Here is a 25,878-nt window from a genome sequence, read left to right as displayed (position 1 = left end):
TTGGTTGCCGACATGCGGACCAAAAGACTAGAATGTGTCACATATACACTCTCACATTCCCTTTCTCTTCCTCCCTCCCTCCCCCTCCCCCTCCTCCCCCCCCCCTCTCTCTCTCTCCTTCCCCCCCCCCTCCCCCCTCCCCCTCCCCCTCCCCTAACCCCTCCCTCTCTCCCTCCTTCTCCTCCCCCTCACTGCCCAACATCCCTCCCCCTCCCCTCCCCTCCCCAGGGACGTAGCGGTCCTGGTAGGCTTGGCGGCGGTGTTGCTGGGTCTGTCCTCCGCCAGCGAGCCCCCCTGGTCCCTGGCTGTGGCCCCCTGCTGCCTGGCCGTGCTGGGTTGGGCAGGGCTGAAGGGGGCGGAGCTGTGGCGCCGGGGGCGGGCCCAGAGGGCGGTGCACGCCCGGGGGGAGGAGCTTAAGGCCCTGGTGCAGGACAGCCGGGCGCTGACGGTCCTGGCGAGGAAAGCCCTGCGGCTGGTCCAGGAGACAGAGGTCATCTCCCGGGGGTTCACCCTGTAAGTGTGCTCTCTCCTACTCCTACACCCCCTAACACCCTGTAAGTGTGCTCTGTCCTTCTCCTAACACCCCCTAACACCCTGTAAGTGTGCTCTGTCCTTCTCCTACACCCCCTAACACCCTGTAAGTGTGCTCTGTCCTACTCCAACACCCCCTAACACCCTGTAAGTGTGCTCTCTCCTACTCCAACACCCCCTAACACCCTGTAAGTGTGCTCTGTCCTTCTCCTAACACCCCCTGACACCCTGTAAGTGTGCTCTGTCCTTCTCCTACACCCCCTAACACCCTGTAAGTGTGCTCTGTCCTTCTCCTACACCCCCTAACACCCTGTAAGTGTGCTCTGTCCTTCTCCTACACCCCCTAACACCCTGTAAGTGTGCTCTCTCCTACTCCTACACCCCCTAACACCCTGTAAGTGTGCTCTGTCCTTCTCCTACACCCCCTAACACCCTGTAAGTGTGCTCTGTCCTTCTCCTACACCCCCTAACACCCTGTAAGTGTGCTCTGTCCTTCTCCTACACCCCCTAACACCCTGTAAGTGTGCTCTGTCCTTCTCCTAACACCCCCTAACACCCTGTAAGTGTGCTCTGTCCTTCTCCTACACCCCCTGACACCCTGTAAGTGTGCTCTGTCCTTCTCCTACACCCCCTAACACCCTGTAAGTGTGCTCTGTCCTTCTCCTACACCCCCTAACACCCTGTAAGTGTGCTCTGTCCTTCTCCTACACCCCCTGACACCCTGTAAGTGTGCTCTGTCCTACTCCTACACCCCCTAACACCCTGTAAGTGTGCTCTGTCCTTCTCCTACACCCCCTAACACCCTGTAAGTGTGCTCTGTCCTTCTCCTACACCCCCTAACACCCTGTAAGTGTGCTCTGTCCTTCTCCTACACCCCCTAACACCCTGTAAGTGTGCTCTGTCCTTCTCCTACACCCCCTAACACCCTGTAAGTGTGCTCTGTCCTTCTCCTACACCCCCTGACACCCTGTAAGTGTGCTCTGTCCTACTCCTACACCCCCTGACACCCTAACACCCTATAAGTGTGCTCTCTCCTACTCCTACCCCCTAACACCCTGTAAGTGTGCTCTCTCCTACTCCTACCCAGCCCTGACACACCCTAATGGGGCTTTTCCACTACGGTGCTGACCTGGTGCTGACCCGGGTCAGCCCGCTTCGTTCCCCTTTTCCATTAGTCGTCCCAGGTCGGTTCGGTCCCAGGTCAGCTCGCTTCTTTAGCTCCACATCGACCCCAGGGTCTACAATTTCATATCCGGGTCTCTTTGCCAGGCTGCGTGTGACGTGTGACGCTGCACACCGTTGATTGGTCAATGGAAAATCGTCATCCCAAGTCCATATTTATTTCTTCACTAACCGCCATCTTGAAATACCACATTCACTCTAGGAAAATGTCACTACAGTTTCTGTAATAGCTTATTAATAAAGATTCGAAAAATTATGCTGACCATCGTATTATCTTAGTTTAATGTCATTTCAATGAATCATAGAACTTTTATTTACAACAAGCACAACACAAAAATCGCTATTATGCACCGTCTTTGTCCGTGAATAACTCCGGCTGTGGAGGTGGTACAAACACAATACTCCTTTGCTAACTTCACCATCTGTCTACGGTCATTTTGAGCCCTTAACCACCGCGCTGACACCCCGAGAAGTTATGCTTTTAACCGTAAACTCGATGAACCGGGAGTTCACCCGGCCGCTGCTGCTGTGCTGTCCAGCCATTTTCACCGTTCACTCATGAGTCAAATGCCGGTAGATTCGCGTCTTGTCGGCGTTTCCCGATGATGATACTACAGTTCATAAAGCAGACAAGTGAAGGCAGTGGTTTTAAGGGTTCAAAAAACATGACTTTATTATGTGTACATAGCTTCCTCTCTCTCTTTCTCTTTCTCTCCAAAAAAATCACTTGTTGCTGTGTACACCCGGAAGCTTTTTGCCAGGCTGCGTGTGACGCGTAACTCCGCCTACTATCGTCTACTCCTCCTACTAGTCCGGGTCGGTTTGTGTATAATGGAAAACCAGAACTGATCTAAACCGAACTGGGCCGACCTGACGCGAACCGAACTGGGCCGACATGGGCTGCTGATGGAAAAGCACCATAACACTCTCTCCTACTCCTACCCTACCCTGCCCTAACACACCCTAACACCCTGTAAGTGTGCTCTCTCCTATTCCTACACCCCCTGACCCCCCCTAACACCCCCTAACACCCTGTAAGTGTGCTCTCTCCTATTCCTACACCCCCTGACCCCCCCTAACACACCCTAACACCCTGTAAGTGTGCTCTCTCCTATTCCTACACCCCCTGACCCCCCCTAACACCCCCTAACACCCTGTAAGTGTGCTCTCTCCTATTCCTACACCCCCTGACCCCCCCTAACACACCCTAACACCCTGTAAGTGTGCACTCTCCTACTCCTACCTAGCCCTAACACTCTCTCCTACTCCTACCCTACCCCCCCTAACACACCCTAACACACCCTAACACACCCTACCCCCCCCTAACACACCCTAACACACCCTACCCCCCCCTAACACACCCTAACACACCCTAACACTCTCTCCTACTCCTACCCTACCCCCCCTAACACACCCTAACACACCCTAACACACCCTACCCCCCCCTAACACACCCTAACACACCCTACCCCCCCCTAACACACCCTAACACACCCTACCCCCCCCTAACACACCCTAACACACCCTAACACTCTCTCCTACTCCTACCCTACCCCCCCTAACACACCCTAACACACCCTACCCCCCCCTAACACACCCTAACACACCCTACCCCCCCCTAACACACCCTAACACACCCTACCCCCCCCTAACACACCCTAACACACCCTACCCCCCCCTAACACACCCTAACACACCCTAACACTCTCTCCTACTCCTACCCTACCCCCCCCTAACACACCCTGACACACCCTAACACTCTCCTACCCAGCCCTAACACTGTCCTACTCCTACCCAGCCCTAACACTCCCCCTAACACCCTGTAAGTGTGCTCTCTCCTACTCCTACCCAGCCCTGACACCCCCTGAACCGAACACTCTCTCCTACTCCTACCCAGCCCTAACACCCTTCCCCTAACCCAGGCACGTGCCGTGAGCTTTTAGATTGGGTAAGCATAAGATAGAGAAATACACGTAATTACACATACACGCTATCAGTGAACGCAGTTTCAAGGAAATGCAATTTTGATGCCCTAGAACCCGCTAATAAACTGTAGTGTCACTTTGTGATCAGATTACCAAAAACAAAAAAAACAGTTGCCAGTTTCGACTATATCAGGGGTGCTCATTGTTCAAAGATCTTTTCAAGTAGCCAACCTACTGAAATCTACAAGTCCAGTTTCAACATCGCACACGCACACACGCACAACACAGACACACACCGTTTCCATCCTCCATAGTAAACACAACACACTTTCTTTTCACACTTTGTCACACAGGCACTTGACATCACATCACAGACCCTCCCTCTCAAAGTACTCAAACCATATAAACAAGCACAGATCGCCACCAGCCTCGCGAATCATATACATCATATAAACCGCTCATACCAGGCTTAGTGTGAACATCGGTGAGTGAGCGGCCGGGCGGCCTTTAGCCAGTAGTTGTGTTTTTCCAGTCCAGTCCAGTCTACGAAATCCCTTTAGGTCGCTGACAGTAATGTCCATATTCACAAAATCAAGCAAGTTATCCTTATTGATTATTATTATTTAGATCGTTTGAGCTAGCTGGCATAAGCTATTCTGCCGGGCGAGAGGTGAAATGTTAAGTGAACTTGAAAGTGATAAGAGCCAATCAGTAGCTCTTATCGGAATGAAAGACCTACTCTGATTGGCTGTATGCATGCTTACCCTGGTCACATTAAACAGCGGGTTGAGGCATCGGAAAAAAATAAAAAAGACATTTTCACGCATTCGAATGTACGCGAGGGAAAGCAGAGAGCGGAGTGCTTATATGCAAAGCAGAGTAGGGAGTGCTTTACTCCTACAGGTGGCGCTAAAAATGCAACGTCAAAATGAATGACTCCTGCTGCCCTGGGACCTAAAATACGACTCTTTTAATGAAAACAAACAAACGGTTACATGCACTTTTATTTTAATATTTTCCTTTTTTCTTTTTTCGTTGGGTAAGCACTGCTTACCCTGCTTATATGGACGGCACGTCCCTGCCCTAACCCACCCTAACGCTCTCTCCTACCCAACCCTAACACCCAAACACCCCCTGTAAGTGTGCTCTCTCCTACTCCTCCTCTCCTGCTCTCTCCTACTCCTACCCAGCCCTGACACCCAGCCCTGACACGCTCTCCTACTCCTACCCAGCCCTAACACCCAGCCCTGAGTGTGTTGTTATTCTAGCCCCCCCTACGCCCCTCCCCCCCCCTCCCTGCTCGTTGTGTCTCTGTCTTGTGTATAGAGCTGTCGACCAGCGTCTTCCCTGTGTCATGTATGTATGTTGTAATCATCTCTGTGTGTGTGTGTGTGTGTGTCTAGTTGTTTATAACATATGTGGAGGCGTGCTAGTGTCTAAATAATAACCTGTCCTGTGTGTTAGCGTTTGTTACCCTATGTTATCGTGTGTTAGCCTATGTTAGCCTGTGTTAGCCTGCGTTAGCCTGCGTTGGCCTATGTTAGCGTGCGTTAACCTGTGTTAGCCTGTGTGTTAGCCTGTGTTAGCCTTTGTTAGCGTGTGTTAGCCTGTATTAACCTATGTTAGTGTGTGTTAGCCTGTATTAGCCTGTGTTAGCCTGTGTTAGCCTGTGTTAGCGCGTGGCGTTCTGTGTTGCGTGTGTTGCCCCGCCTCTCAGGGACGTCTGCACAGTAGTGTCACATTTCACTTGTCAAGTCTGCTTGACAGGGTGAGCGGCGGCAGCTCCTTTAGCAGGGCGGGGCCGCGGGGGGCGGGGCCCAGGGGGGGCCAGATGCTGATTGGCCTGAGGAAGGCCGTGTACCGGGCGCTACGCTCCGCCTTCCGCTCGTCCCGCAGAGCGACCTGTCACATGCTGAAGTCATATCCTTTATAGAGGGGGGGGGGGGGATGGGGGGCGTGTGTGTGTGTGTGTGTGTGTGTGTGTGTGTGATCAGGGTGTGTGTGTGTGTGTGTGTGTGTGAGTTTGGGGTGTGTGTGTGTGAGAGATCAGAGTGTGTTAGATTTAGTGTGTTAGTTAACGACGTTAACGTTATCTACTGTCAACATCACTAACGTTAGCAACAGAAAGCTACCTAACGTCAACGTTAATGTTAGCATGATAATGATGGTAATGTTATCATTGGTGTCCCCCATGTTTACAGTTGTAAAGACTCTTAACTTTTAACTCGTAAACTAACTGATTCCAGAGCGTCTATGATGCTGAAACCAGAGCAGATTCCCAGAGTGTATTTACGAACGCACCCTCGGTGTGTAGAGTGTATTTATGAACGCACTCTCGGTGTGTAGAGTGTATTTACGAACGCACCCTCGGTGTGTAGAGTGTATTTAGGGGTGTGTTCTGACTGACTGAGAGAAGGTCTGCTGTGTGTCAACACCTGATTGGCTCCTTAACCGGCCAATCACGTTCCCCCTGAACTCGGAGGTGGACAACGTGACCAACTATGTGTCGGCGGTGCCGCTGAAGGAGCTGGGGCTGGGCCTGGGGGCGGAGCTAGTCACCGACCAGGACGGGGCGGAGCTTACTGACGACTACAGCCTCCCCGCCCTGAAGGTGAGAGGGGGGGAGGGAGGGAGGGGCTGGGCCTGGGGGCGGAGCTAGTCACCGACCAGGACGGGGTGGAGCTTACTGACGACTACAGCCTCCCCGCCCTGAAGGTGGGAGGGGGGGAGGGAGGGTGGGGCTGGGCCTGGGGGCGGAGCTAGTCACCGACCAGGAGAGGGAGGAGCTTACTGACGACTACAGCCTCCCCGCCCTGAAGGTGAAGGTTCTAATTTCTACCACCTCCATGTACTGTTTCTCCAGTGTCTACTAAAACATTTTTTTATAATAATCTTCTTCTATCAGGACGACTGCAAATGGCCCCTGGCCTGAGCTAGATTACCCTTCCTGCTACGACTGGTGGATTGATGATTCACTTGCTTAGTCAAATGAATCAATAGACCTATCTCTAAGCCTAATCTCTAATCATCTAAGATCATCGGCACCCCTCTCCCATCAGTTGAATCACTATATCTCAAACGCACCACAAATAGAGCACATAAAATTATCTCTGACCCCTCCCACCCTGCTCACCAACTGTTGCCCTCTGGACGGCGCTACCGATCCCTGGCCACCAAAACATCCCGTTTCAAAAACAGTTTTTTCCCCTCTGCTATAAGGACTCTCAACACCAGACTCACTGCACTAACCCTTGGGCGTGGCTTGGCGATAGGTCTATTGTAAGTCAAGAATGAGAGAGGGGGGGGGGAGAGAGTGACCAAACATGGAGGGGGAAGAAAGGGAACAGGGATGACAGCATATACAGTAGATAGATACTAGTCAGAGGCATTTCCAGTCAGTCACTCTGTTTGTCCCTGCTGACCTCCCATCCCTCCCCAGGTGCTGTTCCAGCTGTGGGCGGGGCAGAGCTCAGAGTGCTTCCGCCGATTGGCCCTACTGCTGTCGCCACGCCGACTGGAGGAGGAGGGGGAGGAGCCTGTGGCGGCGGAGGAGGAGGAGGAGGGGGGGGGCGGAGTCAAGGGCAGAGGAGACAAGGGCCCCTCCTCCTCCTCACCTCCTCCACCACTACACCTCTCCATCGCCGCAGTGACCGAGCCCCTCCACCGCGCCCTGGCCGGTTGCCTAGGCGACCTGAAGCGCAGCTACGAGTTCCACCGCTACCTGGAGACACAGCCGAGGGGCGGGGGGGGCCAGGGGGGGGCGGGGGCAGGGGGGCGCGCCAGGCAGACGTGCAGAGAGCTGAACGCGCTGCACACCTCCGTACGAAGCCTGCAGCTGCACCTGAAGGCCCTGCTCAACGAGTGAGTCACCCCTCCTCACCCTTACCCTCCCCCCTCCTCACCCCTCCTCACCCTTACCCTCCTCACCCTTAACCCTCCTCACCCTTAACCCTCCTCATCCATTTTATTTTATTTTATTGGGGTTAGGGTTAACCTAACCCTTTATTTAACCAGGAATAAAACTCATTGAGATTAAAAATCTCTTTTACAAGAGCGTCCTGGCCAAGACAGGCAACAGCACAACTACAGGGTCACATACATAAAACACACATTAATTAGTTGCTGAAAGAGAGAGAATCATCAATTGTAAATCCTAGGTACTTGTAATGTCAGACAGACTCAATCTTGGAGCCCTGAACAGTGGTGATAGAGGGGAGGTTCAGAGGCTTGGATGTAGCATTCCAAAACATCATAAGTTTGGTTTTGTCAGCATTCAAAACAAGCTTTAGATCACACAGGGTTTGATCAGTATTTTTACAGTATTTTACAGTGTTACAGTATTTAAGTATTTTACAGTATTGAAAGCAAGTTGTAGCTGACGCAGAGCCTGATTTGGTGTGGATGCAGAACAGTATATCACAGTGTCATCAGCATAAAAATGGAAATGAGCATCTGATGGAGAGTGTTGATATATACAGGTATAATGAAGAGTAATGGTCCCAGGACCGATCCCTGTGGCACGCCCTGGGATGCACCAAGGGAGCTGGAAGTGACACCTTCTGCCTGCACACACTGAGACCTGCCTGTCCTTTTTAAACCAATATACAGTTATTTCCGACAAACCCATACCCTCCTCACCCTTACCCTACTCACCCCTCCTCACCCATACCCTCCTCAGCCTGACCCTCAACCATGACCTCACCCCTCCTCACCCTAACACCCCTCTTAATTCCCTCACCCCAACTTCAGCTCTCCTCTCCCTCCCTCCCCCCTTACCCTCCCCACCCTAACACACCTCCCCCTCACCCTCCTCTCCTTCCCTCCCTCCCCCCTTCCACAGGATGATCATTCTGGAGGACGACCTGGAGAAGCTGATGGTGTCCCGGGGGCAGGGGGAGGGGGAGGGGGGGGCGGCCTGCGGGGGTTACCATGGCTACCAGGAGCTCAGCGAGAGGCTGCATCACCTGGCGCCCCACATGCAGGCCAGCGCAGGCTGCTGGGACGACACCCTGGGGCAGGTGGCCCGCATGCTGAGGAACACACACCCAGGTACACACACACACACACACACACACCCAGGTACACACACACACACACCCAGGTACAGACACACACACACCCAGGTACACACACACACACACACACCCAGGTACAGACACACACACACCCAGGTACACACACACACACACACCCAGGTACACACACACACACACACCCAGGTACACACACACACACACCCAGGTACACACACACACACACCCAGGTACACACACACACCCAGGTACAGACACACACACCCAGGTACACACACACACACACCCAGGTACAGACACACACACACACACCCAGGTACAGACACACACACACACCCAGGTACACACACACACACACACCCAGGTACAGACACACACACACACCCAGGTACACACACACACACACACCCAGGTACAGACACACACACACACCCAGGTACACACACACACACACCCAGGTACACACACACACACACACACCCAGGTACAGACACACACACACCCAGGTACACACACACACACACACACCCAGGTACAGACACACACACACCCAGGTACACACCCAGGTACACACACACACACACCCAGGTACAGACACACACACACACCCAGGTACACACACACACACACACACACCCAGGTACAGACACACACACACCCAGGTACACACACACACACACACCCAGGTACACACACACACACCCAGGTACAGACACACACACACCCAGGTACACACACACACACACACACAGGTACACACACCCAGGTACACACACACACACACACACACACACACACACACAGGTATACATATACAGTATATACACACAGAGCATAGCTGTGTTAACTGTCCAGGTGGCAGGCGCTGATAGTGGACCTGAGTCCTGCCCCCCCCACACCCTTTTCTTCAGGAGCCCCTGGGTTTCCATGGTGACGGCCAGGTTATTTTTAGTCAGGACTTCCTCCCCCCTGCCCCCCCCCACCGCCCCACCCTGAGACTATTCAGAGTCAGAGAGGAAGTGGCTCCTTCACTATATAGGACAAGAACCAGACCAGGGGAGGGGGGGGGACCAGGGGAGGGGGGGGGCCCCCCCAGAGGGGGGCGAGAGAGAGGGAAGGAGGGAGATAGGGAGAGAGGGAGAGAGGGGTGGGGGAGAAAGAGAGGGGGGGGAGACAGAGAGAGAGGGGAGAGGGAGAGAGAGGGGGGGGGACAAAGAGGGAGAGAGAGAGAGGGAGGGTGGGTGGGAGGAGAGAGAGAGAGGGGGGGGGTGGACAGAGAGAGAGTGTGGGGAACAGAGAGAGACAGAGAGAGGGGGGGGGACAGAGAGAGAGAGACAGAGAGAGAGGGGGGGGGGGACAGAGGGGAGGAAGGGAGGGGGAGAGGGAGGGAGGGAGAGAAGGGGACTGGCCTAGTTTCACCATATAGTGTCTTACAGTAGGACTCCCTGACCTCCATGTGACCTCCATCTGACCTCTGACCTCAGTGTGTAGTAGCCTCAGTGTCGTCCTTCCTGTCTCCCCCCCCAGGCACCCCAGAGGACCCAGAGAGACCCCCGGCCCCCCCCCGCCCCCCCTCCTCCCCCCCAGCCCTACACCCTCATCCTGGACCGGGACCCTGTGCCTGTGGAGCAGGTACCGTGGGGTGGGGGGGGGGGGGTGTGTGTGCATGTATGCAGAGTGGCATTTGTGGAGAGAAACAAACAAGGGGTGGACCTTCAAAAAATAACTTAACTTGCGACCGTAAGGCAGAAGTGTTTCTGGGATGTTCACACATTTCTAGCGCTAAAAACGACGTTGCTAACTATCTAACTAACTATCTAGCTATCTAACTAACTAGCTATCTAGCTATCTAACTGCATGTTTAGCACATCACAACATGCTAATAAAACACATACAGTTAGGTCCATATACAGTATATCTCAAAAGTGTCTATCTTAATGAAACTTTGATATAACTTAAAGTAGTCAGTGTGCTGCTTGAATAACAGTATAGATTTATTGTCCATTGAAAATTACTCAGTACACAGCTGTTAATGTCTAAACAGCTGGCAACAAAAGTGAGTACACCCCATAGTGAACATGTCTAAATTGTGCTCAAAGTGTCTATATTTTGTGTGACCACCATTGTTATCTAGCACTGCTTTAACCCTCCTGGGCATGGAATTCACCAGAGCTGCACAGGTTGCTTCTGGAATCTTCTTCCACTCCTCCATGACGACATCAGAGCCCACGGATGTTGGACACCTTGCAACACTCCTCCACCTGCCTCATGAGGATGCCCCACGTGCTCAATTGGGTTTAGGTCTGGAGACATACTTGGCCAGTCCATCACCTTAACCTTCAGCTTCTTCAGCAAGGCCGTTGTCATCTTGGAGGTGTGTTTAGGGTCATTATCATGTTGGAAAACTGCCCTACGGCCCAGTTTCCGAAGAAAGGGGATCATGCTCTGCTGCAGGATGTCACAGTATATATTGGAATTCATGTGTCCCTCAATGAAATGCAGCTCCCCAGTGCCGGCAGCACTCATGCAGCCCCAGACCATGATGCTGCCACCATTGCTTGACTGTAGGCAAAACACATTTGTCTTGGTACTCCTCACCAGGGTGCCGCCACACACGCCGGACACCATCTGACCCAAACAGGTTTATTTTGGTCTCATCAGACCACAGGACATGGTCCCAGTAACTCATGTTCTTGGATTCATTGTCTTCAGCAAACTGTTTGCGGGCTTTCTTATGCATCGGTTTCAGAAGAGGGGCGACGGCCATACAAACCGATTTGATGCAGTGTGTGCGGCGTATGGTCTGGGCACTGACAGGCTGACATCCCACTTCTGCAACCTCTGCAGCAATGCTGGAAGCACTCGCACATCTATTTTTGGAAACCAACCTCTGGATATGACGCTGAGCACGTGGACTCAACTTCTTTGGTCGACCCTGGCGAGGCCTGTTCCGAGTGGAACCTGTCCTGGAAAACCGCTGTATGATCTTAGCCACTGTGCTGCAACTCATTTTCAGGGTGTTGGCAATCTTCTTATAGCCAAGGCCATCTTTGTGAAGCGCAATAATCCTTTTTTTCAGCCGCTCAGAGAGTTCCTTGCCATGAGGTGCCATGTTGTCCAGCATTCAGAGAGAATTGTGCCCAAATTTAACAGCCCTGCTTATCATTTACACCTGAATCCTTGTAACACTAACGAGTCACATGACACCAGGGCGGGAAAACAACATCATTGGGCACAATTTAGACATGTTTACTATGGGGTGTACTCACTTTTGTTGCCAGCTGTTTAGACATTAACAGCTGTGTACTGAGTAATTTTCAAAGGACAATAAATCTATACTGTTATTCAAGCAGCACACTGACTACTTTAAGTTATATCAAAGTTTCAGTAGGATAATGTTATCCCCTGAAAGGATATAACAGAATATTTACAAAAATCTAAAGGGTGTACTCACTTTTGAGATATACTGTATATTTGGACACAGACAGAACTTTGGTTATTTTAGCTGTTTACCAAAACATCTATAAGTTACAGTTATATAATGAATATGGGCTTAAAGTGCAGACTCTCAGCTTTAAGGTAAGGGTATTCACATCCAAATTGAAGGAAGGGTTTAGGAATTACAGCTCTTTAATATGGAGCTCCCTCTTTTTCAAGGGACCAAAAGTAATTGGACAATTGACTCAAAAGCTTTTTCATGGGCCACTGTGGGCTATTCCTTCATTATTTCTTTATCAATTAAGCAGGTAAAAGGTCTGAGTTGATTCCAAGTGTGGCATTTGCATTTGGAAGCTGTTGCTGTATACGCACAACATGCAGTCAACGGACCTCTCAATGCAAGTGAAACAGGCCATCCTTCGGCTGCAAAAACAAACAAAAAATCCATCAGAGAGATAGTGGGAACATTAGTAGTGGCCAAATTAACTGTTTGGTACATTCTGGGGGAAAAAGAATGCACTGGTGAGCTCGGCACCACAAAAACATCTGAACGTCCATGGAAGACAAGAGTTGTGGATGATCACAGGATCCTTTACATGGTGAAGAAAAACCCCTTCACAACATCCAGCCAAGTGAAGAACAGTCTCCAGGAGGTAGGCATATCATTATCCAAGTGTACCATAAAGGGAAGACTTCACACAAACAAATATAGAGGGTTCACCACAAGGTGCAAGCCATTCATAAGCCTCAAGAATAGAAAGGCCAGATTAGACTTTGCCAAAAAAACATCTAAAAAAGCCAGCCCTGTTCTGGAACAGCATTCTTTGGACAGATCAGACTAAGATCAACCTGTATCAGAATGATGGTAAGAAAAAAGTATGGAGAAGGCTTGGAATGGCTCATGATCCGATGCATACCACATCATCTGTAAAAAAAAACGTGGAGGTAGTGTGATGACATGGACATGCATGGCTTCCAATGGCACTGGGTCACTAGTGTTTATTGATGATGTGACAGAAGACAGAAGCAGACGGATGAATTCTGAAGTGTTTAGGGATATTCTGTCTGCTCAGATTCAGACAAATTCAGCAAAGTTGATTGGATGGTGCTTCACAATACAGATGGACAATGACCCAAAACATACTGTGTAAGCAACCCATGATTTTTTAAGGCAAAGAAGTGGAATATTCTGCAATGGCCAGAGTCAATCACCTGATCTCAACCCGATCGAGCATGCATTTCACTTGCTGAAGACAAAACTAAAGGCAGAAAGACCCACGAACAAGCAACAACTAAAGACAGCTGCAGTAAAGGCCTGGCAAAGCATCACAAAGGAGGAAACCCAGCACACGCTGCCTCAGGGTACAACACACGCTGCCTCAGGAAGGCCTCCAAGATCTCCAGAGACCCATCCCACCCTGGGAACGAACACTTTGTTCGGCTGCCCTCGAACAGGCGGTTCAGGACCATGTTCGCAAGGACAAATAGACTGAAGCTCAGCTTCTACCCCAGGGCCATTCAGGCCCTGAACACAGCAAAGACCTAGGTTCTAGGCCCTGGACAATCTAGACAATTTGATGGCAGCTACTAGATTGGAATCAAGTGCAATACTGAAACACAACTGTGAACATTTCAAACCTGCAAACTGCGACACTTTAAATGAATGTGCAATAACACTATGTGCAATATGACAACCCTCGGGTACATAAGGTTCAGAGATAGGAAATGTTAGAATAGGTATAGCATAGAGTACAGCACAGTGTTTTATTTGTATAGTATAGTATAGTGGATAGTGTACATAGCCTTTATTTATGTAAACCAGCTCTTTTCCCTTCTTGTTTTTAGTTTTTTTTGTCCTAGCACTAGGGGAGCCCCCCCTCCCAAATGTCGTTGTATGGTACCTGTACTATATCAATGACAATAAAGACCATTCATTCATTCATTCATTCATTCATTTGGTGATGTCCATGGGTTCCAGACTTCAGGCAGTCTTTGCCTGCAAAGGATTCTCGACAAAGTATTAAAAATCTACATTTTATTTATGAGTATGTTAATTTGTCCAAATACTTTTGAGCTCCTGAAAATAGGGGACTGTGTATAAAAATGGTTGCAATTCCTAAATGTTTCATACAATATTTTTGTTCAACCCCTTGAATTAAAGCTGAAAGTCTGCACTTCAATTACATCTCGATTGTTGTGGTGGCATACAGAGCCAAAATTATAGAAATTGTGTCACTGTCCAAATGTTTACGGACCTAACTGTAACTACACATAATTAGATGATCACACAGTCCTTGCTTTTGAACGTCCTAAAACCTACGTTTGTTTGTACATGCCATGTATCACTTACCCAGTAGCCTACGGCTGTTGTTTGTTGTCTGCCTCTCTCTTTCTCCCTCTCTCTCTCTCCTTCTCTCTCCCTCTCTCTCTCTCTCTCTCTCTCTCTCTCCCTCTCTCTCTGCCTCCCTCCCTCTCTCTCTCTCTCTCTCCCTCTCTCTCTCTCTCTCTCTCTCTCTCTCTCTCTCCCTCTCTCTCTGCCTCCCTCTCCCTCCCTCTCTCTCTGCCCCTCTTTCTCTCTGCCTCCCTCCCTCTCTCTCTGCCCCTCTCTCTCTCGGTCTCCCTCTCTCTCTCTGTCCCCCCTCTCTCTCTCTCTCTCTCCCTCTCCCTCTCTCTCTATTTGTTTTATTGAGTCTCTGTGTTGTGTTGAGTGACTGGTCTTCTCCTGCCCTCTGATTGGCTGATGACGTGCTCCCTCCTGTGATTGGCCAGGAGCTAGAGGCGTACGTGTCAGAGAGCGAGGAGGAGGAGGAATGGCGCGGGGGTGCGTGTGACATGCTGTCGCCGGGGGAACGGGAGCGCCAGCAGCGGGAGAGGGAGGAGTCTCGGCGCGTCCTATCAGAGCTCAAGGCCGTGCTGGGGATGAGGGCCTCGGAGGAGGAGAGGAGGAAGTGGAAACAGCTGCTCTTCAACGACCAAGGTCTCCTCCCTACCCACCATGCACCTCTCTGTCTCTCTCTCTCTGCCTCTACCTCCCTCTGCCTCCCTCTCTCTCTCTCTCTCTCTCTGTTGATCTGTCCATCTCTCTGTGTGTGATGATGTAACTGAAGCGTGGCGTCTCTCTCTCTCTATCTCTCTCTCCCCCCTCTCTCTGCCTCTCTCTCCTTACCTCTCTCTCTATCTCTCTCTTCCCCCTCTCTCCTTACCTCTCTCTCTCTATATCTCTCTCTCTCTCCCCCCTCTCTCTGCCTCTCTCTCCTTACCTCTCTCTCTCTCTCTCCCCCCTCTCTCTGCCTCTCTCTCCATCTCTCTCTCTCTCTCAGCCGCTGGCGTACCTGGGCCCGGCCCCCACCCACCTGAGACCCCCTCTGTAGGTCTGACAGAACCAGGGGGAGGAGGAGGAGGAGGGGCCGGGGAGGGGAACCACCTGTCAGAGCACCTGAAGGACCGGAGGGAGGGAGAGGGGGAGGAGGAAGTAGGAGAGGAAGAGGAAGAGAGGGTCAAAGACCACCTCTTCCCCACTGCGACGGAGACTGAGCCAATCACAGAGTTCATCTGTGGTCAGGTGGTGGTGGAGGAGGAGGGGGAGGGGGGGGAGGAGGGGGAGGAGGGGAGGGAGGTGGGTGGAGCTACGCAGCTCTACCAATACGAGGGGCTGCCCGAGGAGGAGGAGGGGGGGGGGCAGAACGGGCTGGAATGCCTCCTGGGGGGCGGGCGCCATCCCAGAATCCCCGGCGTCTCTGTGATGGACAGGCTGACGGAGCTGCACGGCTCGGCCACGCTCAGCTTCAGCTCCGCCCTGGCGGCGCAGGTGGCCGCGCGCTCGCTAGCCTTCAACAACCTGCAGGAGCTGACCTACGGAGACCAGGAGGATGAGGGGGAGGGGGAGGAGGAGGGAGAGGAGGGGGGGGAGGAGGTGGAGGAGGAAGGAGAGAAGAAGAGGCAGACACACACCTGAGAAGGACTAGACTCCACCCCCTCCCTCCCCCCCCCCCTTCCCACCCCCCACCCCCCCCCCTCCCCTCACACCCCCACCCCTCCCTCCTTGCTTGACTGAGCTCTGAACAACATCTGTATTTATGTCTGTCTGTCTGTCTGTCTGTCTGCACTTCGGCGTTATTTATTGTGGCTGTCTGTCCCATTGGCTGGATTGTGTGTGTGTGTGTGTGTGTGTGTGTGTGCGCGTGAGTGTGTGTGAGCGTGTGTGTGTGTGTGTGTGTTAACAGCTCTCTACTACGACACACTACACCTGTGCGTCCGTCCGTCCCTCCCCTACCCACAATCCTCTGCTCTCCTCCCTCCCCTACCCACAATCCTCCCTGCTCTCCTCCCTCCCCTACCCACAATCCTCTGCTCTCCTCCCTCCCCACAATCCTCTGCTCTCCTCCCTCCCCTACCCACAATCCTCTCTGCTCTCCTCCCTCCCCCCTACCCACAATCCTCTCTGCTCCCCTCTGTCCGACTCAGGAACGACCAGAAACCGCAACATGCACTCTGACCTCTGACCTGTCGCTCCAGGAAGGTGGGCGGTCCCTCGTAGCCCTGGAGGATTCTGGGAGACTTGATTGTAGCGTCAAAAAAAAGCATTTTTCTAATGATTGACCCCTACGTCTCCCTGTAGTTTAACTCTTAAAGACTAACAACGTTTGTTATTTCTGTCGGAATGTGGAATGGGTTATGTTTTCATTTCACAGATTCCGACAATATTGTTATTGTTATTATTAATATGTTTTGTGTACTGAAGAGCATGTGGAGTTTGGGGGGTTGGGGGGGGGTGGGCTGTGTTGGTGTGTGAGTGTGAGGGTGAGTGTGTGTGTGTGTGTGAGGGGCAGAGGGGGGGTGGCTGTGCTGGTTTTCAGGGTGTGTGTGGGATAGGTGGCAAGAAATGTTTTGATACATACTGTATGTAGTAACATTGGCCATACTCTGAAATGTGTCCATGTTCATACCCTGTCATCATAGTGTGTCACCATGGCAACATGAACAGAACAGTACTCTCCTCATCCACACACCTGTCAGGGAAGTCCACACACACACACACACACACCTGTCACCTGGACATACACACACACACACACACACACACACACACGTACGTGTTGGAATGTGATTGAAGTGCTACACTAACTATATATCCAGGGGTGTGTGTGTGTGTGTGTGTGTGTGTGGACTGTGCCCCCCACACTCCTCCTGCATCTGTGTTTACTTACAATTTTTTCAAATTGCATTCAGAGTGTCGTGTCAGAAGGCTCAACCAATCAGAGTGCTCCTCATAAGGACATGTGACAGCATCACTCCATCTCTCCATCACTCCATCTCTCTGTCACTCCACCATTCCATCCCTCCATCACTCCATCTCTCTATCAACCAGAGGAGGAGGAAAGTTCAATCAGGATGATGTCATCCCTCATGTGTATGTAGAGGCTGTTTACCTACCCCCCCCGCCCCCCACACACACACCATTCTCTCTCTAACAGTGGTGTCTGTCTGAGAGTCCTGGGGTCCCTTGGCCCACCTAAACCCTAAACCCCCCCTCCCCCTTGTCATGACCCTCTCCCTAGAGCTTACCTCCTCCCTCCCTCCGATTGGGGGGGGCCTGGCCCTCTGTCCCTCCTAGAGCGTACCCCCCCTCCCTTGTCATTCTGTCCCTCCTAGAGCGTACCCCCCCTCCCCTGTGCCTCTGTCTACTACATTTCAATTGTGAAATAAAAATGGCGTACTGGACCTCGCTGTGTGTGTGTGTGTTCTTTACTGGAGCTGGCTGTGTGTGTGTGTGTGTCTGGGTTTCCGTTAACCGGTAATTACCGGTCTTTGTCCGATAAATTCTGTTGAAGTCCGACATATTCAAACCTCTTCGGTCATAATGTCCTGTGAAAATAATTCCCTTTAAGCACAATTTGAATACAATTTTGTGGCGGGTGGCGCCAATAGGAAAAGGGGAGGTGCCCAAAGGAAAGCACATAGGGGGAACGCCAGAGCGCAGCCGTGTGATCAGGTCGGAGGTGAGGTAGTTGCACACCTTTACTCCATGCTGACAGGCAGAGATCAAGAGGTAGACCGCTGCCTATGGCTATTTTCTGTGCGTAGTGTTTTATATTATTGCTTTGATTGTATGTAATATTGATTGTGTGATGTATTACAGGTCACCTACTTCCCTGCTGGGTTGAAGGCGGCTGGTAGTCGCTGGTAGGACGCTGCCATCGACGTACCAGGTATTTTAAAGTATTCGTCATGTAACTTGAATCATTTTGTATTTTAATATGTCGGTAATAGTGTTCTAAGATTGTTCATTTGTGTTTCCTCCAGAGCATCAGTGCGGCCAGCTGCTCTTGCCGTGAGACGTTTGGTTTGGTTATAGTTTATGTTCTTATCTAGTCCGCCTGGGCAAGTGTGCCGGTAGCGGGGCGGACTAGTTTTTCTTTTTTGTTTGTTTGTTTGTTTGTTTGTTTATTTGTTATTTAAATCCGCTTTTCCCCCACCATTGCCACTTCACCGGGTTAATCCCAGTTCGACCATCAGGGCAGGTTTGAGTGTGCTATATTTATAGATGATTGCAGTGAATCCTATCACGTGTGTAAACTTGTTCACCCAGAGTGTCAAAGTATTTCCCTACGGGCGTGTGCAGTGAACAACCCTTTTCTACAGTGTGTAGCCTATGGTGTGCAGTGAATATAACACCTGCCCTGGTAACAATAACTGAGGTTCTTTGGAGAGAGGTCAATGTGGGCCTGGATTGTGAACTAATGTAATAAAACTAAGTACATTCTCAACTGTCATTCTTATGCTAGGGACCTATATGGTGGGTGTAACATAATTAACAAGTTAATGTCATGTTCTGTCAGTACAAACATGTTCTAATGTTATTTTAGTGAGTTCACTAGTTAGCGAACATTAAAGATTACAAGAGCTAGTTTACGTATGTCAACAATGTCTCTATTCTCAATAATTTCAGTAATAATTGTACCACATTGAGGCCAGTAACACTGACTTGTGTGTGAGTAAGTTATATGTGTGTGCAAGCATGTTTTTGATATTATCAATCGTCTCACTTTTACTAGGTGAGCTGGTAAAACAAATATGCCAGGGGAAAAAAGGAAAATGGACAAAGACCTCTTTTGGTCAAAGGGCAGCAGAGACAAGTACAGGGACACAGGTGAGGTCTAAACAGGTGACAGGGACACAGCTTCCCAGCTGTCTCGTGTGTGTATGTGTATGTGGGTCAATGACGTGACGCCTACTTTTTCTGTCCAACTGATTTTTTTACCTTAAAAAAAACATCAAAATACATAAAAAGATAACATGTATGTCTAATACCTTCCCCATATACATAGCTAGCTAGAAAACCAACTGTGTGGGATTTACAAATGATGTACATATTGAGGAGTGCATGTCAACACTTTTCATTATTTTAATTCAGTCGAATATTGAACAGAGGCAATATGGCCGTGACAATGGCGCCCCCACGTGTTTATAAACGAGTATTGCAGTGTATTAGATGAGTGCTACGTAAACGTGACTAGTCACAAAGCGTATTATTCATTTAATGTACATAATTTTGATCTCAATAATTTCAAGGATTTTTAATTTTTTTTAAATGAATAACGTTCATTTTCATATCGTCTTTGTACATTGAATACATACACGTAAGTAAGTAAGTAAATTTTATTTATAAAGCACCTTTCAAAACAGAGTTACAAAGTGCTGTACAGTGGACATCACATAAAAACAATCAGGTAAAAACAAGTTAGCACAAGGCACATAAGGGCATAAGAGCAATAAAACAACAAGAGATAAAACAAAACAATGACCTATAGAAGTGGGTCAGGTGAAAATATCATAAAACAAAGTGCAAACGAAACAGGTGTGTTTTTAACAAGTTCTTAAAACAATTAATAGATTGAGCATTCTTTATCGACACTGGGAGGGCGTTCCACAGTGTGGGAGCCACTACTACAAAAGCTCGGTCACCCTTGGTTCTGAGGTTGGTCGAGGGTATGACCAGAAGGCCCTTGTCCGAGGACCTGAGAGATCTCACATTGGGCTTTGCCTGTAATAATTCCGAGATATAGAGAGGGGCCAGCCCGTGTAATGCCTTATAAGTTATTAAAAGGATTTTTAAATCAATTCTGGATTTAACGGGTAGCCAGTGAAGAGCGGCCAAAACCGGGGTTATGAGCTCTGCGATATGTGTTAGTGAGAATTCTGGCAGCTGTGTTTTGTACTAATTGTAGTCGGTTAATAGAAGAGCGGCTGAGGATAGAGTAGAGTCCGTTACAGTAGTCTAGACGTGAGGAGATAAATGCGTGCATGATTTTTTCGAGGTCTTGAGAAGTAAGGATTGGTTTGATTTTTGCGATATTGCGAAGATGGTAGAAACATGACTGTGTGACCTTTTTTACATGGTATTCAAAATTCAAGTGGCTATCAAAAAAGACTCCCAGATTTTTGGCGGTGTTACTTACATTGGATGCCAATGAACCGAGGGACCGCCGAATTTCATTCGAGGTACTCTCAGGGCCTATAACTAGTATCTCAGTTTTATCTGCATTTAACTGTAGGAAGTTTTGTGCCATCCAATTATTTATTCCAGCAATACAGTCATGTAAGATGGTGAGTTTGCTGAGATCACTTGGTTTAAAAGAAACATATAATTGCGTATCATCTGCATAACAGTGATAGGATATGCCATCAAAACTATTAATAAGAGCACCAAGGGGTAACATGTAGAGGGAGAACAGGATTGGACCAAGGATTGAACCCTGGGGGACCCCACAGGCCAAGGGAGATGTGGAGGAGACATAGCTGTCGATAGCGACAGCCACACTTCTCCCTGACAGATAGGACGAAAACCATTTCAGAGCTACCCCATCTAAACCCACCCACTGTTGGAGCCTATTTACAAGGATGTCGTGGTCAATAGTGTCAAATGCTGCGCTTAGGTCAAGCAGCAGCAGCACTGAGCACTCTCCGACATCAGCCCTCATAATGATGTCACTCGACACTCTAAGAAGTGCAGTCTCGGTGCTCAGACTGAAATTTATCAAACAACTTGTTATTGTCAAGAAATTTTAAAAGTTGGTTACAAACAACTTTTTCCAGGACCTTCGAAATGAATGGGAGTTTGGAGATTGGCCGGTAATTACTGTGGACTAGAGGATCAAGGCCTGGTTTTTTCAGGAGAGGTTGGATGATGGCATGTTTGAAATGATCAGGCACACACCCAGAGGATATGGAACTGTTAATAATAGACAAAATATAGGGACTGAGGCTATTGAAGACAGCTTTTAAAAGTGAGGTTGGGATAGTGTCAACAGGACTAGAGGAGGGGTTCATGAGTGAGATAATTGGGGTAAGATCATCTAAGGAGATAATGTTGAACTGGCGTAACGAGGGAGCTGGAGGAGGCTGGTCGACAATGATGATGTTTGGAGGTGTTATCTTGGATCTTATATTGTTAACTTTATCTAGAAAAAATGATAAGAATAGTTCACAGTCATTATCAGAGTAGACAGGAACTGGGGGAGGAGGTGGATTAACCAGGGTGTTTATAACTGCAAAAAGAGCTTTAGGCTTATTCTTATTAAGGTGGATCAGGTTGGAGAAGTATATGGTTCTTGCATCCTCAACTTTTAGGTTGAAAGAGGTGAGGAGTTCCTTCATGTGAATGAAGTGAACTGTCCCCTTAGTCTTCTTCCACCGCCGCTCAACTATTCTGCACTCTCTTTTTAGGTTGCGGATGTCATCATTTATCCATGGGGATGAGTTAGCTGCACTGAGACATTTCTTTTTTGTTCTGAGGGGGGCAACTAATTCTAGGGCAGACAAACAGAGGTGATTAAAATGGTGGACCAGGCCATTTGTGTCAGTTGACACTGTCACATCATTACTGAGGACTGCGAAGGCAGAGGAAAATTTGAGAACAGAGGAGCTGTTGAGTGTACGGGAGCTGACTGACCGTTTGCTTGGTAGGGACTCAGCGATAAAATCAATATTAAAAGTAATATATTTGTGGTCAGAAATAAAAAACTCACCTATACATAGCTTATTGATGTTCAAGCCCAGTGTAACAATCAAATCCAGCGTGTGGCCCCGGTCATGGGTCGGTCCAGAAACATGCTGAGTCAAATTCAGTGATTGGGTAAAACTAATGAACTCATTCGCGAAGTTGTCAGAGGCATTATCAATATGCGCATTAAAATCTCCGGCCAGCACCAGGTTGTCGACTTTCATCACAACAGATGATAAAAACTCAGGAAATTCTGTTAAAAACTCACTTTTTGACTTTTCTGTTGGGCGATAACATAGCAAAGTAAAAAGAGGGTTAGCTGATCCTATTCTAAGCAGCAGTGCTTCAAAAGTTCTAAAATTACCAATGTCTACAGAGCGGCAAGCAAACTTTTTGGAGAAGATAACGGCTAAACCACCTGCACGGCCAGACATCCTAGGAGAACTGATAACACTACATGCGGCAGGACAGAGCTTATTTATAGTGATGTTGTCATTGTTTTTCAGCCAGGTCTCTGTTAAAAATAGAAAATCAAGCTCATGGGATTTAAAAAAGTCCCTTATAATATAGGGCTTGTTGTTCACTGACCTAGCATTAATTAATGCCATCTTAAATGGTACAGACTTAGTCCGAGGAGCTGTAGGTAGACAAGGAATGTGAGTGAGGTTTGATGGAATGACTGTGCGAGGGGTGAAGTTGTTGAGTGAAAGGTGTCTGGTCCTAATAAGAACAGGGATGGTCAGAGGACAGGAAAGGGATATAGAGTTAGCATGACCCAATGGGAGATGCTTGTGATGAATGCAGTGTGAAGCTATGGTGGGATCATGCTGTGGTGGACGTCATTTACAGCTGAAAGTGATGTAATTAATACATTGAATGATTAATAGCTTTGTACCTTTTAGATTGAGGTGCAGGCCATCGGGTTTATACAGGTGGTTTCTGGTCCAGAACATGTCGAAATTGCTAATGAAATCTGCTGATGTAGCCTGACAGAAGGCTTTTAGCCATTCGTGCAGGCTCACAAGTCTACTAAAATGTTCAGGACTCTTTGAGGGGGCTGGGATGGGGCCAGAGAACACACAAGTTTTGCCCAGGCTTTGTACAGTGGTGGCTAATGACTCGAGATCTTCCCTGAGTTTAACCGAGAGTCTGTTCAGCACATCATTAGAGCCAACGTGAAAAATCAGGATATGTGCTGTGGGATGAAGGTCTAAGACAACAGGGACCAGCTCTATGAGATCAGTGACTTTACCACCTGGAAGACAATATGTGATGGCGCCAGGGATCATAACTGCTCTAATTATAGAATCACTATTATAAAACGGATGGGTGAAATCAAGCAATCTGATTGGTTCATAGCCGTGGTATATTGAGCGTATACCACAGCTACGATAAGTAGAGCCTCATCACAGTTCGAAATGAATACGCCTGTTTCACGGTCAACATTTCAAATATAACAGACTTTTAATTCAATCTCAAGGACATTTTATCAACTTAAAAAAAATAATCCTACGCAAAGTAACCATGTAGATTCCCAATATGTGGTCTGTTTATCAAAATAAAGCCTGTTTGAAAATGTGTCGAGACGTTTTCGGAGTGCCCTGCCTGCGTCCACTACAGCCGCGCGCTGTGACAAAATATCAAACACATGCCATACTACAATCCGTTACAAACTAACAAACGTTTCTGAAGCTAGGTAAAAGATATGGAAATGGAAACATTTCAGTTGAATTTTGACCTCCTGGGTGCTCTCCAGGTAAAGTTACACATAAACGCCGACATACCGCTTGCTTAGCGACCAACTGCAATAAGAGGAACTATTTTATTTGAGGGGAACTATTTAAGATGATTAATTACGAATAAAAACTATTTGAATTTGAGTGTGCTTTTCTAATTCATATTGACAGTGTTGGTAACCGTTTTATAAAAGCAATAGCTCACTTCAGGCCAGTGGTATATGCTTATTATATCACAGCTAAGGGGGTTGCCGTCCCTCCGCTTCGCGTCGGGCCGAACAACGCCCCTTAGCTGTGATATAATAAGCATATACCACGGCCTGTCGTGAGCTATTGCTTAAATGTTATCGTTGGTGTCTGCCATGTTTACAGTTAGTTCGTAAAGACTTGACTGTTCGTAAATTAACTGATTTCAGAGCTCTATGAACTCAGAGCATTCTCAGAGTGAATTTACGAACGCACCCTTAGTTTTGGCTTCAGCATGTCATTAACTTTAACATGTCATAACTTTTCACAAACTTCATTAACGAAGTAAATACTTACATTTGTGGTTCTCATTTTTGGGTGGCATCTTGTGTATTGTAGTGACTACATTATGGGTTCATGTTCTCCTCTTACTGTTGGTTGTGTAGTGGGAGGGAACCAGTTCTGGCACTAGGGGCAGAGGGGAGGATTATTAACGTTGCAACTTCCTGTTTAGACACAAGAGTTTTGGTGATGGATTTCCTGGTCCTGTACGGAGAGTACAAGTTGTTATTTTGATTAAACAGTTATCATTACGTTGCCTACGTCTTTCCTTTTTCCTCCGGCACTACACTGGTGACCCCCGACGTGGATTTTTGTTAACGTAATTGTGTACAAAAACCAGCGAGCGAACATTACAATCCTGCAAAATGTCCGGGCGAGGAAGACGTTCAAACCAGCGGCAGCCATCACCATCCCCTGTCAGGGTAACGCGTGGTGCGCACACTCCCACTCTCAAGCTACCAGAGTTCTGGGACTCAACGCCTGCTGCATGGTTTGCTATTGTAGAGGCACATTTTAACAAAAGTGACATCGATGACGACGACGACCGGTACAACCATGCTGTGGCAATGTTGGGCAGCTCCACCGCAGCTCGAGTGGTAGGTTTTTTGTCTGCTCCCCCGACGACGAACAAATATGAGCGCCTCAAGGCCCTGCTTCTAGAGACATTTGAACTGTCCACTGCGGAGAGGGTGCGTCGCCTATTTGCCATGTCGGACTTGGGTGACGAGAGGCCTTCTGCGCGCATGGAGAGGATGCTAAACCTGCTCGGTACAGAAGACCCCATGATCCTCTTCACAGAGCTGTTCATGCGCACATTGCCAGCTCAAGTTAGGATGGCGCTGGCCAACACCGCCATCATGGAGCCCCGCGCCCTGGCCAGGGAGGCGGACCGGTTCGTCTTGGCCATGCCTCAACGGTCCCCCGACCTGCTCGCTCCCGCGGCCGCCCCGCCACCCGACCGTCGCAGGAGAGCGAAGGATGACGCCAGACCTTCTGGCCAGCAGGGTAACGCTGCGGGCCATTGTTTCTACCACGCCACTTTTGGCGCCAAGGCCAAACGGTGCCGCTCACCCTGCACCTTCGGACCGACGGGAAACGGCGGGGCCGGCACTCAGTAGTGGCCCTGAGCGCTGGCGTCACCAACAGGCTGCTCTTCATACAAGACACCGCCTCTGGTCGCAGTTTCCTTTGTGACACAGGTGCCCAGTGGAGCATCATTCCGGCAGAGAGATCGGATGTGGCGAAGGAGGAGCGTGGTCCGCAGTTGGCAGGCGCGGACGGCACACCTATCTGCTCTTATGGCACTAGGGCGGTGGACGTGTGCTTCGGAGGGCAATGCTTTTCGTGGGATTTTGTCATAGCGGCTGTCACATTTCCCCTCCTTGGTGCGGATTTTCTGTGCGCCCACAACCTGTTGGTGGACGTGGGGAACAGGCGCCTGGTCAACTCACAGACTTTCGCTTCCTTCGCCTGTACGCAGGGGGAGGCGGTCTACAGCGGGT

The 25,878-nt window shown here is 49.4% G+C and overlaps 1 protein-coding gene across 1 annotated transcript in view; it reads left to right on the top strand.

Moving 5' to 3' along the window:
* Positions 1-16,836, top strand: part of vezt (vezatin, adherens junctions transmembrane protein) — a gene marked incomplete at its 5' end in the record, with an annotated part of 28,148 nt that extends 11,312 nt beyond the window's left edge. The window contains 10 exon segments of the mRNA XM_080538021.1: positions 229-513; positions 5,394-5,558; positions 6,102-6,249; positions 7,078-7,499; positions 8,479-8,687; positions 10,199-10,229; positions 10,231-10,303; positions 14,879-15,142; positions 15,430-15,476; positions 15,833-16,836. Coding sequence (XP_080394147.1) covers positions 229-513; positions 5,394-5,558; positions 6,102-6,249; positions 7,078-7,499; positions 8,479-8,687; positions 10,199-10,229; positions 10,231-10,303; positions 14,879-15,142; positions 15,430-15,476; positions 15,833-16,064 — 1,876 coding nt within the window. The 3' untranslated portion in view covers positions 16,065-16,836.
* Positions 16,837-25,878: the final 9,042 nt, after the last annotated feature.

Source organism: Nansenia antarctica, assembly GCF_963989245.1.
Source record: "Nansenia antarctica genome assembly, chromosome: 8".
NCBI lineage: Eukaryota > Metazoa > Chordata > Actinopteri > Argentiniformes > Microstomatidae > Nansenia > Nansenia antarctica.
Note: the sequence above shows the minus strand (reverse complement) of the source record. Positions and strands in the feature narration are given on the sequence as shown.